The sequence below is a fragment of the Pollachius pollachius genome, assembly GCF_949987615.1.
Source record: "Pollachius pollachius genome assembly, chromosome: 1".
NCBI lineage: Eukaryota > Metazoa > Chordata > Actinopteri > Gadiformes > Gadidae > Pollachius > Pollachius pollachius.
Genome location: NC_136934.1, coordinates 28808231 through 28823243, shown reverse-complemented (window position 1 = coordinate 28823243; position 15013 = coordinate 28808231). Strand labels below are relative to the sequence as shown.

The following is a 15013-nucleotide window of genomic DNA, read 5'->3' as shown; positions in this document are numbered from 1 at the left end:
TCCACAAAGCGCCTGTAATAGGATGCGAGTCCTAAGAACGATCTCAGCTAGTGGATGTCAGTGGGGGTAGGCCAATCCCTGATGGCTGCTACCTTATCTGGCTCTGTCATGATGCCAGCTCCACTGAACTTGTGGCCCATGGAGACGTCTTGCCATAGGAAGCTGCACTTCCCCGGGTGAAGCTTCAGGCCTGCACGCTTGATCCGCTCCAGTACCTCCATCATGCTCCCAAATGGCGAGTCAAAACATGGTCCATGGACAAGGAGATCATCCAGGTAGACGAGGCAGCGTTCAGGGGCCATATCCACAAGGACCTTTTCCATCAGCCTTTAAATGTGGCCGGGGCGTTGCATAGCCCGAATGGCATGGTGGTGAACTGCCACAAGCCATGTCCTGTGGTGAAGGCGGTCTTGGCTTTGTCCTCTGGGGCCATGGCCACCTGCCAGTACCCTCTGGAGGTCCAATGAGGATAACAATGCTGAACCAGCCATGTAATTGAGGGACTCGTCTATCCACGGATGTGGGTAGGAGTCCTTCACAGTTCTGTCATTCAATGGTCGGTAGTCAACGCAAAACCTTGGGCTTCCGTCCTTCTTAGGAACCATTACGACTGGTGACACCCACGGTCTCTGATGGCTCAATAATGCCAGCATCCCTCATCTCTTGTATCATCTGATCAGCAGCAACTTGGCGGGCTTTGGGCAATCGTCTAGGCTGCTGGCGGATTGGTTGGGCATCCCCTGTTTTAATCAAGTGTTGGACCAAATGTGTTTGGCAAACGTCGTTGGGGCCAGTGGCAAAAATGTGTTGATACTCATACAGGAGGTTCCATAACCTATCCTGTTGCTCAGAGTTTAGGCAGTTAGGCACCCGACTGTTCTCCCAGATGCCTCGGACAGTTTTACCGGCTGCTGACTCTTGCCCAGAGATGGGGACCACACTTGCAATCCGTATGACAGCATGGGGGTGTGACTGGGCACATGCGTCTGGTTCTGGGGGTATGAGGTCGTCAGACAGTGGAAGAGGGATTTCTGAAAAAGGGGCCTCACAATGTGGAGGACATGGTGGGACCCCCTCCGCATCCCCATTCTCACCAACCATGTTGGCCATTTCAGAAGTGTGGGGATCATTCAGGAAGGGGATGGACGTCCCATCTTTGAGCATTACGGTACGTGCCCTAGTCTAGTGAAATGCCTGCCGCACAAAGAAAGTCCATTCCCAGTAAACAGTCCTCTTTTATTTCAGTGACCCAGACTGGTTGGCAGGCTGAGTAGGTCTCTATTTCAATCAGAGCCTCTCTGATTGAAATAGAGACCTACGGAGCCTACCAGACCTACTCAGCCTGCCAGACCTCATGCCTGGGTTCCGGCAGGCATGAGGTCTGGGTGCAGGAGCGACGCAGTTGAGCCTGTATCCAGTAGGGCTCTGGTCCGTTGGCCATTAACCAACACAGGCACTCTACAGCAGTCAGCGGTGAGTGCGTTATGGGGAAGAGCATGAGTGACAGGGTGGTGAAGCGCTTTTGCAACGGGTCGTGTGTCATTGTCTTTCGGGAGCGAAGGGTGGCTCGGGTCGCTCCCCTTTACACCGAGCCCTGAGTGTTTCCCGACTCTTGCAGGGCAGAATCAGGCACTGTACAAAGGCGCCATGTGTGACCTCTTTGGTGGCATTTCCAGCAGACTTGGCTCTGTCGTCGTCCAGCGACATCGCTTTGCGTTCGTAGCCCGTTGTGTACCAGGTAGGTCCAGGAGGCAGACATCTTTGGTCTCAGGCCGTAAGGAACCCTGTCTGGGTTGGTAGTCCAAGCCTTCTGTGAGTAGGTCTCCCACTGCCATTGCTTTACCCAGTGCTGCCTCCAAGGTCTGTGGGTCAGCGAGTCGGACTTGCTGGCGCAATGGGAGGGGTAAGAGGCCTTAGTTCCTTAGTTAACACCAAGCGTGTTGCATCATCAAAATCAGGAAATCCCCTCTGTGCAAGGTAACGCAGCTCAGCCGCAAACAGCCCTGATTTTTCTCCGGGTTCCCGCACCCGTTCGTTTAACCTCTGTCGCATCACAACTGCAGGAGTGGTGCTTCGGAAACGCCTTTTTAAGGCACTAAATATAGCTTGTGGATTTCCTAGTTCGGCTGTGGTCACATCCAACAGTACTCTTCTTGCCTCCCCTTCCAATGCTGAGACTAATTGAACAGCCCTTTCAGCCGGGGACCTTTCATTGGCTGTTGCTAGCAGCTCAAACTGGGCGCAGTAGGTTTCCCAAGATGTGAGGCCGTCATAACGTCCCAATTTTATGCGGCCACCCCTGGGGACGGGGTCTGGGGTTGGTTTTTCGAGAGTAACCAAGGCAGCAGTAAGTGCTGTAGTCAAAGCCGGAACCAGGTCACCTGGTTGGTTAGCAGCGGCAGCCATGGAACTAACAGGGTCTACGACGGGGGAGCTTCATCCGTCAAGCCTCCCCCTAGGGAAAGTAGCTGCCTCTGTACCCTCACGGGACTGGAGGTTAGACTTGGAATATGCATGGCTCCCTGCTTCATGTGGTTTAATAACACAGCCTTGTGATTCTCCCATCATGGACATTATGCTGCCTCTAGAGCTATTAAGGAAATGCTCAAAAGCACGCTCCTTTGCAATGCTCATTCTCTCTCTTTCTTCTATTTGAGCTGTAATGTCTTTTTGTAACTCTGGGATAGACCTTGGTTGGCCACCCACTATACCTTGATGATCTTTCGGGGCAGTGACGTCATCGTTGTCTGTTTGGCTGAAGTCTGCATGTAGATTGTTTACCTCTCTCTCGCCGGCACATGGCTTGGACGTCGGGGTAACATGGAATGGGCTTTTCTCTAGAAAATCTGGGACTTCAGTCAACAAAGTGGCGAGTGGTGAGTGTGACATTTCTTCTTTTCTCCTTACAACTTGGCTTGCATCAGTTGGTTTTCTCATTGGTGTGTCCGGCAGGGTGTATAGGTTGAAGAGGTCGGACTTTCCGATTCCTCCTTCAGCCATCTCGGTCCTACGATAGCAGCTAGTGTTGGTACCCCGCGCGTGTGAGGGGAATGGAGGCTTGGCTATCCCACTTCTGACACCAGTGTAGCGTTTGCGGCCCGTCACTGCGGGGGCTAACTAGCGGAATGAGGAGGACACAGAGTGGCTGTCGTTTAACCGGAGAACCAGGCTTTATTATCCTTTCCGCACAAAGTAGGGGTTGGAGGAGTGCCCAAAACAATATGGCGAAACCGAACACTGGCAAGCTGTCCCCGTCCCCTATCCAGGGTTTATACAGAAATTCTTAAGTTGAATTTACTACATTTTAATACCATTTTTAATACCTTCACCATATTTTTTAATACCAGCACAACTTCAAGAGAGAGACCATAGGAGTTGGATTAATCAAGATGTCCCAACGGGACTTGGTCCATAGTTTTTAAGCAATATGTCACAAAGTAGACATAAACAGAGTGAGAGAGAGAGAAAGATTTTGTGTCCAGTGTTGAAGTTAAGTTATAATTATCTTGTTTATATTGTTATTACAGTGTTGGTTTTACATGAAATAGTACCGCATAGCAACGCGTTACACACAACACTAGCCGCATTTACATGGACACTTCTGATCCGATTAGATTTCTAATCGGAATAGATCTATTCCTATCATGCAATCCGAATGTACTGTATATAGGCCTATGGCATTTACAAGTGGTAAGCTTACGTTCGTATGTCTCTCACGCACAACCGTTATGTTGGTCTGGACTTATATGATATATGTAAGGGATAATGTTATAGTACATAACGCCAGTCATTATCGGGTAAATAAGCCAAGACAGGGCGAACCGGACCGCGATGCGAAGCGGAGGTGTCTTGCTTCTCCCTGAAGGGTATTATTTTCGATAATGACCGGTGACGTTCTATACATTATTACACGGCTCCTTGCCAAAACAGCAGAGAAATAGTCTGCCAAAGACGTTGACGTTGCTTAGAAACCAGACGCACTGGGGTTGATAAGTTACCGGACTACTTACGGAGTGAGAAGAAAGACATGAATCAGGCAAAAAATCCACTTTCCTTGACAGTGGTCAAGTTCAGTATGCATGAAAGTACCGACTGACCAATTGCGAAATACAGCAGCTGCTGATGCCATCTCTCCAAGTTAAAAAGTAGCCGCACCCACCCCAAACTAATAAGAATAAGTGTATACATGTCGATTATAGCGGACTACACCACCTCTTCTATTCCACATGGAATTATATTCTGATCAGAGAATTGTATTCCGATTGAGCCGTATATATGATCATTTTTTATTCCGATTGAGCTTTTCTTCCACTTCTAATCGGATCAGAAGTGTCCATGTAAACGCGGCTGTCTACCGGTCACACCGGTATCACGGTAACGTCAAAATCCATACTGTAGCGCAAATTCACACCAGTGTACTTTCTATAGAGGGATTATCAGTCTACGTCACTCCCCGCTCTACAAGCATGTCATATGCAGAAAGCGATGAGAGCGACAAGAGCCGCAATCATGTCCTGTTGTGCGGTTGGTTGCACAAACCATTTTAATAAGTCTGATTATCCAATTGATTCTACTTCTTGCTTGCCAACATAATAAAACAATTCAAATACTTTACTAATTATGCTTTCCCTTATTCGTAATGCATGCTTATTAAATGTATACTCTGTTTGAGTTAATCTCCCTCAAAAAGTAGTCCCCGTTAATTACGATCGATCAAACGTGTTTTTGACACCTCGAAGGGCATTATCCCAGTTATACCACGGCCACTTGCCAAAGACAAGGAATTAAGATCATTCATTTATATTTTCATGCGTTTTACAATCCAAATATACAGTTTTTCACATAAATAGGACGGACCTTAGCTACGACTTGGCAAAGGGAGGTATTTTAGTCAGCTGAGCTATGACACAGAGAGCTAACGTTATGGATTGTACATATTTATAATTCGAAATTCGTCCCAGCCTTTATACCACAGATACTATAGGGTGTATAGCATATAACCACGTTTTCTGATAACAGTTTAATGTAACAGTAAGCTGACAACATCGCTAATTAACACCGCAACTGCAAATTAGCCACACAGCGATAACCATGGCAACCGGTCAAACAAATGTTCTTTCTGCGATCATTCTTAAAAGATTGATTCCTCCAGCTAGAGGTCTCAAAATATGCATTTCACAATTATTGTCTTTCAAATGACTTTGAACTAACAGAAGCAAACTCGCGAAGTGGGTATAACTAAGCCAGCCAGGTATATCCAGTTTGTTTCTGGGCACGAACCACGTGACATCATTGTTATCGCTCAGGTCCTACTCGCAACATAAAAATAAATCCATGCAAGTTTTAGTAATTTTAGGAGATAGGCCTGCACGTAAATTACACCAATTGAAAAACTCATAGGCCTTGTTGGAAATTTAATACCTCGTCAGATGACGTTTATTACTTTTTAATGGCCTTAATTTGGGCTAATTTCATTTACTACCTTTTAATACCTTTAACAACCCCCACGGAAACCCTGCTATCCCAACTGGCCTATCAGGCTGAACAAGGGCAACTCCTTCCCCCCACAAACTCCCCATCAATCCCCCCCATAGTCCTGCTGGGTCGCTACATTATAATATATAGATATAGAGCTCCAGGAGTCCGCAAACGGCAACAATCCCTTCTCCTCCATGCTGTGGTTCAGTCTGACAGCTCATTGGTCAATGGGCAGCGGCTCATTTGCATTAAAGCTACAGACACCAGAAACAGCACATTCTGAAGGGACTGAAACAGAGGGGAATAGCGGTAGGCAAGATTTGTTTTCCTAAAAGCTATTTCCAGCAAACAGCTTCAAAAACATGCTTTCTGGAACTCAAATACTATGTTTACTTGTTGTGAAAACGCCATAATATGTCTCCTTTAAATTATTGGACAACCTGATACCATAGAATCATAGATAGTCAACTTTGAGGGAAATAGTAATAAAAGGTATCTATACAATGTATTCTTTGTTTAAACTTAACTAAACCTGAAATCAAACTATTACATGTGACAACACTAGTCTTCTGCCTTCAATGTGTTTGACTTTCAATTTGCAAATAAATGCTCAGGCTTCCCTTCCTTTGATCTCATAAAACATTCAACAAGTTGCAATACCGAAGGTGCACAGTATAGAGTGTAGCCTTTGCAATGAGAAGGCAATAATAGTAAGAACCTAAACATTTGTAATCAGCTATAACAATTGATTATTTATTGTTTACATGCAGCAGAAGTGAGTAAGCATGATATAATCAGTCGGCATTAGAAAAGACTCAAAGTCCAATGTTATGTTAGCTTTACAAACAACTTCACAGACAAATCCTACTTTCAGGACACAGTAGAACAAATACGTCAAGGCAAGGATGCATTTTATTTTATGAATGAAATTGAGAGAGCAGAGGAAGAGAGGGTGAAAAGAGGGATGTAGATATTTGGGCAAGCGTTCCTTTCTGTTATTAACAGAATAACCCAAACCCACAAGGCGGAATCACAATTGAATAATGGCTTTCATAAATACGCAGATTAATACAAATGTTTAGTCATTTGGGGACTAGGGCCAGCCTGGTCTCTCCAATGGTCAAATATATGTAAATAAAATATATATAAAAATATATCTATTATTTTAACCAATTTTATTAATGGGGTTTCATTTATCCATAAATAAACCGGGTTGTAACATTAGAAAGTTACAGTTTACTTGAGCTTGGTGGCTGGCATGAGCCAGTTGTAATAGTACCACATCGTAGTGAGGTTGATTGGTATTGAAATATCTCAATAAATAAGGTCTCCGCTGGAGATCTGCTTCTCCAGAGTTTAGGGGGTAGAGGGGATAGGATAATGACCCTATTATTATCATTTATTATGTACTTTTATACTGTATACACAGGATTATCCATTGCCAATGCCACTATTTAACTTTCTGCCCACTAGAGGGCATTCTATGATTAAACATTCTTTCTTGCCCAGTAAATATAAGGCACAAAGGGATTTGACAACACTGCCTCTCAACGGCTATTTTATGATGAGCCGTGTTGCCCATGGTGATGGAGAGCTGACTCACAACTTGCGTTGCACGGCCCTTTTACATCCAATGCCATTCTTGGTTGCAGTTGTATGGTGCACTTGTATGGCAAAAGATTAGTTTTGGAAACCAACTTTCTATGCAAAGGATGATAGCCTGATTTAGTTATTGAACAAGAAAACTACCGTCTCCAAAACACACCCACTTATCGTAATCCCCCTCATCTGCAAACAGCCATTAACTGTGCTACTTAACTTTTGGATTAAAAGTAAAATTCCAGTATGCTTAAATCCTCTTAATACATAGGATGTTTGGGTGAAGGGACAGAGCATGAGCACTAGGCTATATAGGCTCTATATGTCGAGTATTCCATCCGTCTTTTCACCTGCGCGATTATTACACAAATATGCCGCATATTTGCATCGCAGCTGATGTAAATAGTTTTTAACGTGCGTGTAGACTTTATTGTACCTCAGGCGTGACGTGAGAAAAGCATTTAGTTTTCACATGCGGGGAGGCCCCGGTGAGGAGGGTGAGATAGGCTTATGTTAGTGTACATTTTAGAGATAAATGTTGAGTTTTTTCTCTTTGATACGCTGGTGCGCTCTCACTCAGCAGTCATTTTAAAGAACTTGGTTACCAATGGCACTCAAAAGTGCCACTCGCATCACGTCAAGATAAGGCAGCCTAATTTCTATTGCATTTATTTTTTTATTACTTTTACTATTATTTACTGTATTTCTTTGGCCTATCGGGGGTCCTCATTGGCCAGTAGAATCACAGGGGAAACACTGGAGTTCACTAGGTTTGAGGATTGTTGGATGGATTGAAATGATGCGAGTAAACAATTTAACAAAATATTTAACATAGGTCTAGTCATTATAGATACTTTAATGTGGAAATGTTACAGATTATACCTTCAAGCTCCATCAGGAAAAAAAGACGATATGCATTTTTCACTGAGCCCCATGGAAAATATTTTTGCTTCTTAGAAAAGCTCTGCTTATCATTCGAGCTCTGAGCATAGTAGACTTCTCAGTTATCCTACTTTACCAGATGACTCTACAAAACCTGGATCAGCTGTTAAATAACATTGCTTTGTGACTTGCATATGCGTGCGTGTGCAATGTAAATGTCCATCCTCTGATTAATAGCGCACAATTCAATATTTCAAAATTAATTAACTCAGTAGTTTCCTGGTTTAATGTGGTCATAAGGTGTGTGTGTGTGTGTGTGTGTGTGTGTGTGTATGTGTGTGTGTGTGTGTGTGTGTGTTGACCTGGTTCCTCTCAGCACTGAACAGATAGCTCGCCATGAGCTGGAGAGCCTCGGGGTTGTCATGGTGATAATGCAACGCCTTCTCTATGGACTCTCTGCACTTGTCCGCCGCTCCCTCCTCCATGCTACACACACAGAAAACTTTAAACAACCGGTCAGAGTGACATCGTTTAACAGTACAAAAATCGAAAGGGAACTGGCAGCTTAGCCCGCCAGAGCGCTAACCATAGGATGTAAACGATACACGCCTTTAACGACCCCATTAACGACCTAACCCTAATCCCGATATACTACTTTACTATGCCACTTTCTCACATTCAACACAATTTCCTGTTGTCTTCACTGTTCCAATGAAAGACACAAAAGCCTGTGCAAATATAGAAGATGAATAATGTAAAGTGTTTTAGCTTACCAGAGGTCGGTCAGGTAGATCTCTGCCACAGAGCAGTAGGCCACACATACGTCTTTGGTTGTTGGTATTTCAGCATCCTCATCAGATGCTGCACAAGCTCCTGCCAGGGCCTGTGTTAAGTAATTTATTAGGTTGAGTTATTTGTTGCACATTTGCAAAATTAATATTGTACATACACCCCGCAATTAATATCATGAAAAGTAATATCATGAAAAGTAATATCATGACTTTTTATGATATTAATTGCGGGGTGTATGTACAATATTAAATATAGCTGCGAGCAGCAATGTGGGTGTCAAGCAGAATAGGACTCAGGAATAGGAATAATTCTGCCGGACAGACGTAATCGGCTAGGTGGCCACATGATGACCGTCTCAGTAATTAGTAATAACGACAGCTGGTGGAATGAACTACAGCATTATGCGAGTACGCCTCAATGTTTACCAAATGGAAAAATGACCCCACCTAGAGGTAAGGGCGCATTATCGTCTGCCTGACAGAACAAATGACACAAATACCAGTAGGGCTGAGCTCTCTGAGTGGCCAACGGCGTGCGTCGCGACGTAGGTCGCATTGGTCGCGACGTAGGTCGCATTGGTCGCTGTGTTGGTCGCTGCTTTCAGTCGCTGTGGTCGCTGGCTGGCTTGGTTGCTTAAAGTCTATGGGCGGTCGTTAATCAGTTAATTTGCATGTTATTAACGTTTTTTTTGCGACAGTTGAAGTACCAGAAAGCCATGCTCTCTGGCAAAAGCTACCTACAGCTCTTTATTGCTAATATTATTTTAATATTTTTATATTGAAGTACAGTTTAAAATGATGAAATCGTTGCTCTATCAGTATCAATAAAATATCTTAGTTGTAATTTGGGGCGTATTCAAATAATGTATTTTATATATTATACATAGCCTATTTGTTTTGTTAAATGTCATTAAGCCTAATAAGGTATATTATGTACAAAGTTCTTCATTATAGAGTGATATATTAGTTGTAATTTGGGGCGTATTCAAATAATGTATTTTAGATATTATATATAGCCTATTTGTTTTGTTAAATGTCATTAAGCCTATTAAGGTATATTATGTACTAAGTTCTTCATAATACAATGATATAGCTTAATGTAGGTGTGCCGACTGCCAGTTAATGCCACAGTGGTACAAGCGGTAGTGAAGCTAGGTTAGTAATCAAGAGGGGGGGTGTTCGATTCTCTCAACGGTCAGAAGGTTTTTGGTCTTTTAGTCAAACTTACTCACGCAATCGGCCTCTTTCATTTTAACATTTTAGTATGATTTAGCAGAATGGTATGATAATTACACAACATAATGACGGGCTGCGACGCCTGGCTGGTGTCGGCTGGCTGGCCACTGGCAGCTGGCTGCGGCTGGCTGCTGCTCTGGCAGGCTGACCGACTAGGTCGCGACCATAAAAGCGTCACGACCCTTTTTGGTGGCAAATAGGTCGCAACCAACCAGAGGTATGGCTGAATGAGCGACCTGTGGTAGCCAGCCATTGTCACAATGGCTGCTACTATAACGAAAAGCCTATGTTATCAGTTAACATCTCATTGAACAGAATAAATATACGTGCGTCAGTATAATAAAAATATAGGCCTACATAAAATAATATATTGGTTAGATATATATAGGCCACAATAGGCGTGTTTATTATAATTAGTAATACAGTGATGGATTATATATTAATAGTTGATTAACAATTGTACGACAGTTTACAGTTGTTTTGTCATCTGTGTTGATGTGGCCACTGATACAATTGGCCACTCCTACATAATGAGCATTTCAATGCCTGATAATTCATCCCCCTCCCCTCAATTGACCCAACAATTGTCCCAGTTGAGCCAGCCAAAGTTGAAGGCTTCTTGACACCTTCACGCCTTACAATTACTGAGGGAGGGGGGGAATGAGGGTTAGTTTTTATAATGTTTTTATAATGTTTATCCTTCAGATGAATTAAAGCAACTCCGCGAGTGATCTGAATTGGCAAACCGTGCGTATTTATTCATTCCACCTTCCTGAATTGTGCTCCCTGGTCCCAGGAATACATAACTCCTATAATATGGAAAGTGGTTGGATTCAATCTTATGCTGTATATCAGAGTATTACAGTTTTTGTTTTTGGTCTGTTGGCTGCAAAACATTCTGAGTGAGCATATACATGATGATTGGGCCACTTTACACACACTTTTTATATACAATACAGGCCTCGACATTAACGGTTGCCCGCTTGCCCGGGGCAACTAAAAGTAATATTTGGGCAAGTTGAGATTGATTTATGTTTGCCAGTAATACGGGCAAGTGGATTTTGGGTGGATGTTAATATAAAGCTATTTATTCAAGTGTTTTTAGAAACTGCAGAACAACCTTTTGTTCCGCAAAATCACACAAAATAGAAGTATTTGCAATTGATCAGCGCGCTGTCTTCTCTTCTCTCGGACAGCGAGTTAACAGTCACGCATCGCTTCAGCGCGAATATAGCCACGCCTTCTGTCACTCACTCGCAGTGCGGTCTCTGGCAGTGGTTCGAAGGTGTTAGCTAAAGGTTAGCCAACCTTAGCCAGTCTATGTACTAAATTTGGTTATGATATGTCAAAGGGCTGCTGAGATATTGGCTAGCATCTCAAGTGCAGCGCCTCCGCGAACGGTTTAGGTAGAATGAAAGTGGAGAAGTGATGGAGGAGTGCGGTTTGGAAGTACTTTGGATTGAGGTAAATTACCAAGGAAAGTCATATGCAAGAACACGGTTTTGGGTTTCATAACTGTGCACATGCACAGCAATAGCGATCTTTTTCACGAAATTGGACCCTCACAAACTATATATTATATGAAAGCTGAGCCTCCACTTATTCCAACAGTCCAAACCATATCATTCTGTGACTAAAACTCGCAAATAACAACTTAAGAAGAAACGTCCCCTTTTCTTTTAACAACCAAAAATGAAGTTTTACCTTTGTGATTTTTGTCCATAAAGTTGATTCTGATCGCATAAAACCACCATAAACAGATAATCCAGTGTCTGGGCCAAATTTTGCAACTAAGCATGGTGTTTACAATCAATGACTAAGAGAAGGTTTCTTAGGAAAAAGGTAAATTGCCTTCAATCAGAAAACATGTTCTTCAGCGCAATCCAGTGGCCATATGTGTATTTGCAAGTGTTTGGCTTGGTGCATTCGATTATATTTGCCCTGATATCTACCTTTATTTGTGTCTCATAGTAAGACAGCGCTCCCAACTGATAACGACCAACATATAATTATTTCAGGTGGAAATGTTATCTTCCACTTATGCTGTGTTCCATGGCTTTATTCACTTTAACCAAGTATTATCCCATTGAATATTTCACTTGCACAACAATCTTTCTTTTGGCACAAAGATGACATTATCGCCCTTGCAGTTGTGGAGATACTCTTTTTACTTCGGGTACGTTCTTTCCTGAACAAAAGTTTTCCCCTGAAAATGGTATAGAATATCAATATTTTTCCAGGTATAGTATCGAAGTTAGAAAATCCAGTATTGTGACTGACAACACTGCTAGAAACGCGATTGTGATTATTCAGTTAGAGCTACAAGAAACGTGAAATTTAAAAAAGACATATCTTTGCTACTACCTCTGACATTTAGTTATGTACATTTGCATAAAATCATGCAGGTCTACATATAACTGGGCGATAGCTTTAATAGGTTGCAACGGTGGACTGAAATCACTTCATGGCACGATGTGACATTCAGCTTCAGTCTGAGCTAGGATAAGTTCTCTGAACCCCCCAAAACCAGGCCGGGTGCCTGGCAAAAAAAAGCCCGTTCACGATTCTGATTATAATTTGGGCAAGTGACGTTCACATTCGGGCAAGTTGAACATGACCTGTACTTGTCTCTACCCCTGCTATAGATTTGTATAGTCACTGGCCCCCTTTAAATTTTTTGTATTTATACTATTACTATAGCCTACTATTATTATTGACACTTTTTTTAGAAAATTGTAACTTTAATTTCAATTTTCATACTTTGTTCTTTGGTTTATACATTTGACAACTTGTCTATTATGATTCGTGTCACATTATATATTTATTTTTACTTTTATTTTTACAGTAAGGGGTCTGTGAATTAGTTAATTTTTTATTTGTTTTGTTACACTTATATCAAAGTATATTACACTATAACTTTCTTCATAGGATATTCTATTAGTCTTTGACATTTAACAAAGCAATAGGCTATACAATATAATCAATATAAATTTGTACACATCACTGTATTACAAAGTTAATTTAAAATTAATTAAATATAGATGGATAGACCAATAGGCATATTTTTTTATATATATTATAAAAAAGGCAGATTGGTCTATCAATATCTAAGCTATATATTATTGTGTGTACATTTTTATTATACTGACGCACTTATAGTTATTCTGTTCAATGAGTTGTTAGCTGATAATAGGCTTTTGGTTGTGGGTCGGTCAGCCTGCCAGAGCCAGCAGCCAGCCGCAGCCAGCGGCCAGCCCTGGCTGGCCTGTCGTTGCAGCCAGCCAGCCGATACCAGCCAGGCGTCGCAGCCCGTCATTACGTCGTATAAGTATCATACCATCATACAAAAATGTTAAAATTAAAGAGGCCGATTGCGTTAATAAGTTTGACTAAAAGAGCAAAAATGCATCTGACCGTGTAGAGAATCGAACACTGGCCCTCTTGTTTAATAACCTAGCGTCATTACCGCTTGTACCACTGTGACATTCAATAGCAATTGTTACACTTACATTAAACTACATCACTCTATAACGAAGAACTTGGTACATAATGTACCTTATTAGGCTTAATGACATTTCTCAAAAAAAATAGGCTATATATAATATCTAAAATACATTATTTGAATACGCCCCAAATTACAACTAATATATCACTCTATAACGAAGAACTTTGCACATAATATACCTTATTAGGCTTAATGACATTTAACAAAATAAATAGGCTATATATAATATATAAAATACATTATTTGAATACGCCACAAATTACAACTAAGATATTTTATTGATACTGATAGACCAACGATTTCATCATTTTAAACTGTACTTCAATAGAAAAATATTAAAATAATATTAGCAATAAAGAGCTGTAGGTAGCTTGCGCCGGAGAGCATGGCTTTCTGGTACTTCAACTGTCGCAAAAAACCCGTTAATAACATTCAAATTAACTGATTAACGACCGCCCATAGACTTTGAGCGACCAAGCCAGCCAGCGACCACAGCGACTGAAAGCAGCCAGAAGAGCGACCAACACAGCGACCAATGCGACCTATGTCGCGACCAATGCGACCTACGTCACGACGCACGTCGTTGGCCACTCTGAGAGCTCGGCCTTCCTCACAAATACATAGGGGTATTCGGAAGAATATCCCTAACAGAGACACAATGTTAACAAGCATCCGTTCTTCAGGTGGTTCATGAAGCATCTAATCCAGTAATAATTTCAGTTTATATTGTAAGTGGGCGGAATGGTAAATAAAGTCATTGTGTCATTATATATGCAGTGCCGCTTGTCGCCACACGAGTGCAGTGTCTACCCTTTAATGAGCGCTGTTCAGCACAATTAACATTGATATAAACGAAGTAGTGTTTTGATTGTATGCTGTATGTCAGATTGACATGATGATTTAATATGATTGATATGTTATCAGTTTTATATATGACAGTATATGATGACCATGATAAAATGCATATGATTAGATATAATTTTACTGACAATGAAAGCTTTTGGCAAATGGTTATGACATCGAAAATACATTGAAGTTGCTGGACTAGAGGACTGAAATAGACTTGCTGCTAACAACGCACCCCTGAAAGTCAAATGTCACCAAAAATTATTTGGGCATCATCAGGATAGGGTCATATGATTATGAGCCAAGTTTGGTTTAGATGCATGAAGGCCTTGCAGAGAAATTAGCTCACTTCCTGTTTGACTTCCCTCTGAAGTCAAAGCTCACCAAATTGTTTGGATGTCCCCAGAATGATGTCATGAGTCTATTGTACCAAGTTTGGCTGTGATATGTTAAAGAGATGCTGAGAACAGGCTTACCTCCTGTTTGGCGGCTTCGCCGTCAAGTTTGTTTGGCTGTCACGTCCAAACGGTTTTGAATTTGAAAAAGCGGTTTGGCAAATTTGTTCAGCTTGGTCTGAAGATCATCTATGTCAAGTTTCATGATGTTTGGACATAATCTGTGGCCTGTGGATATATACTATTGATTTTGACAACTTTCAACATGGCGGCCAATTTCT

The 15013-nt window shown here is 41.9% G+C and overlaps 1 protein-coding gene across 1 annotated transcript in view; it reads right to left on the bottom strand.

The window, feature by feature from the left end:
- The window catches only part of LOC307090296 (uncharacterized protein), a gene marked incomplete at its 3' end in the record, with an annotated part of 39640 nt that overhangs the window by 19361 nt on the left and 5266 nt on the right, over positions 1–15013 (bottom strand). Inside the window, 2 exon segments of the mRNA XM_079756875.1 lie at positions 8322–8445; positions 8733–8842. Coding sequence (XP_079613001.1) covers positions 8322–8445; positions 8733–8842 — 234 coding nt within the window.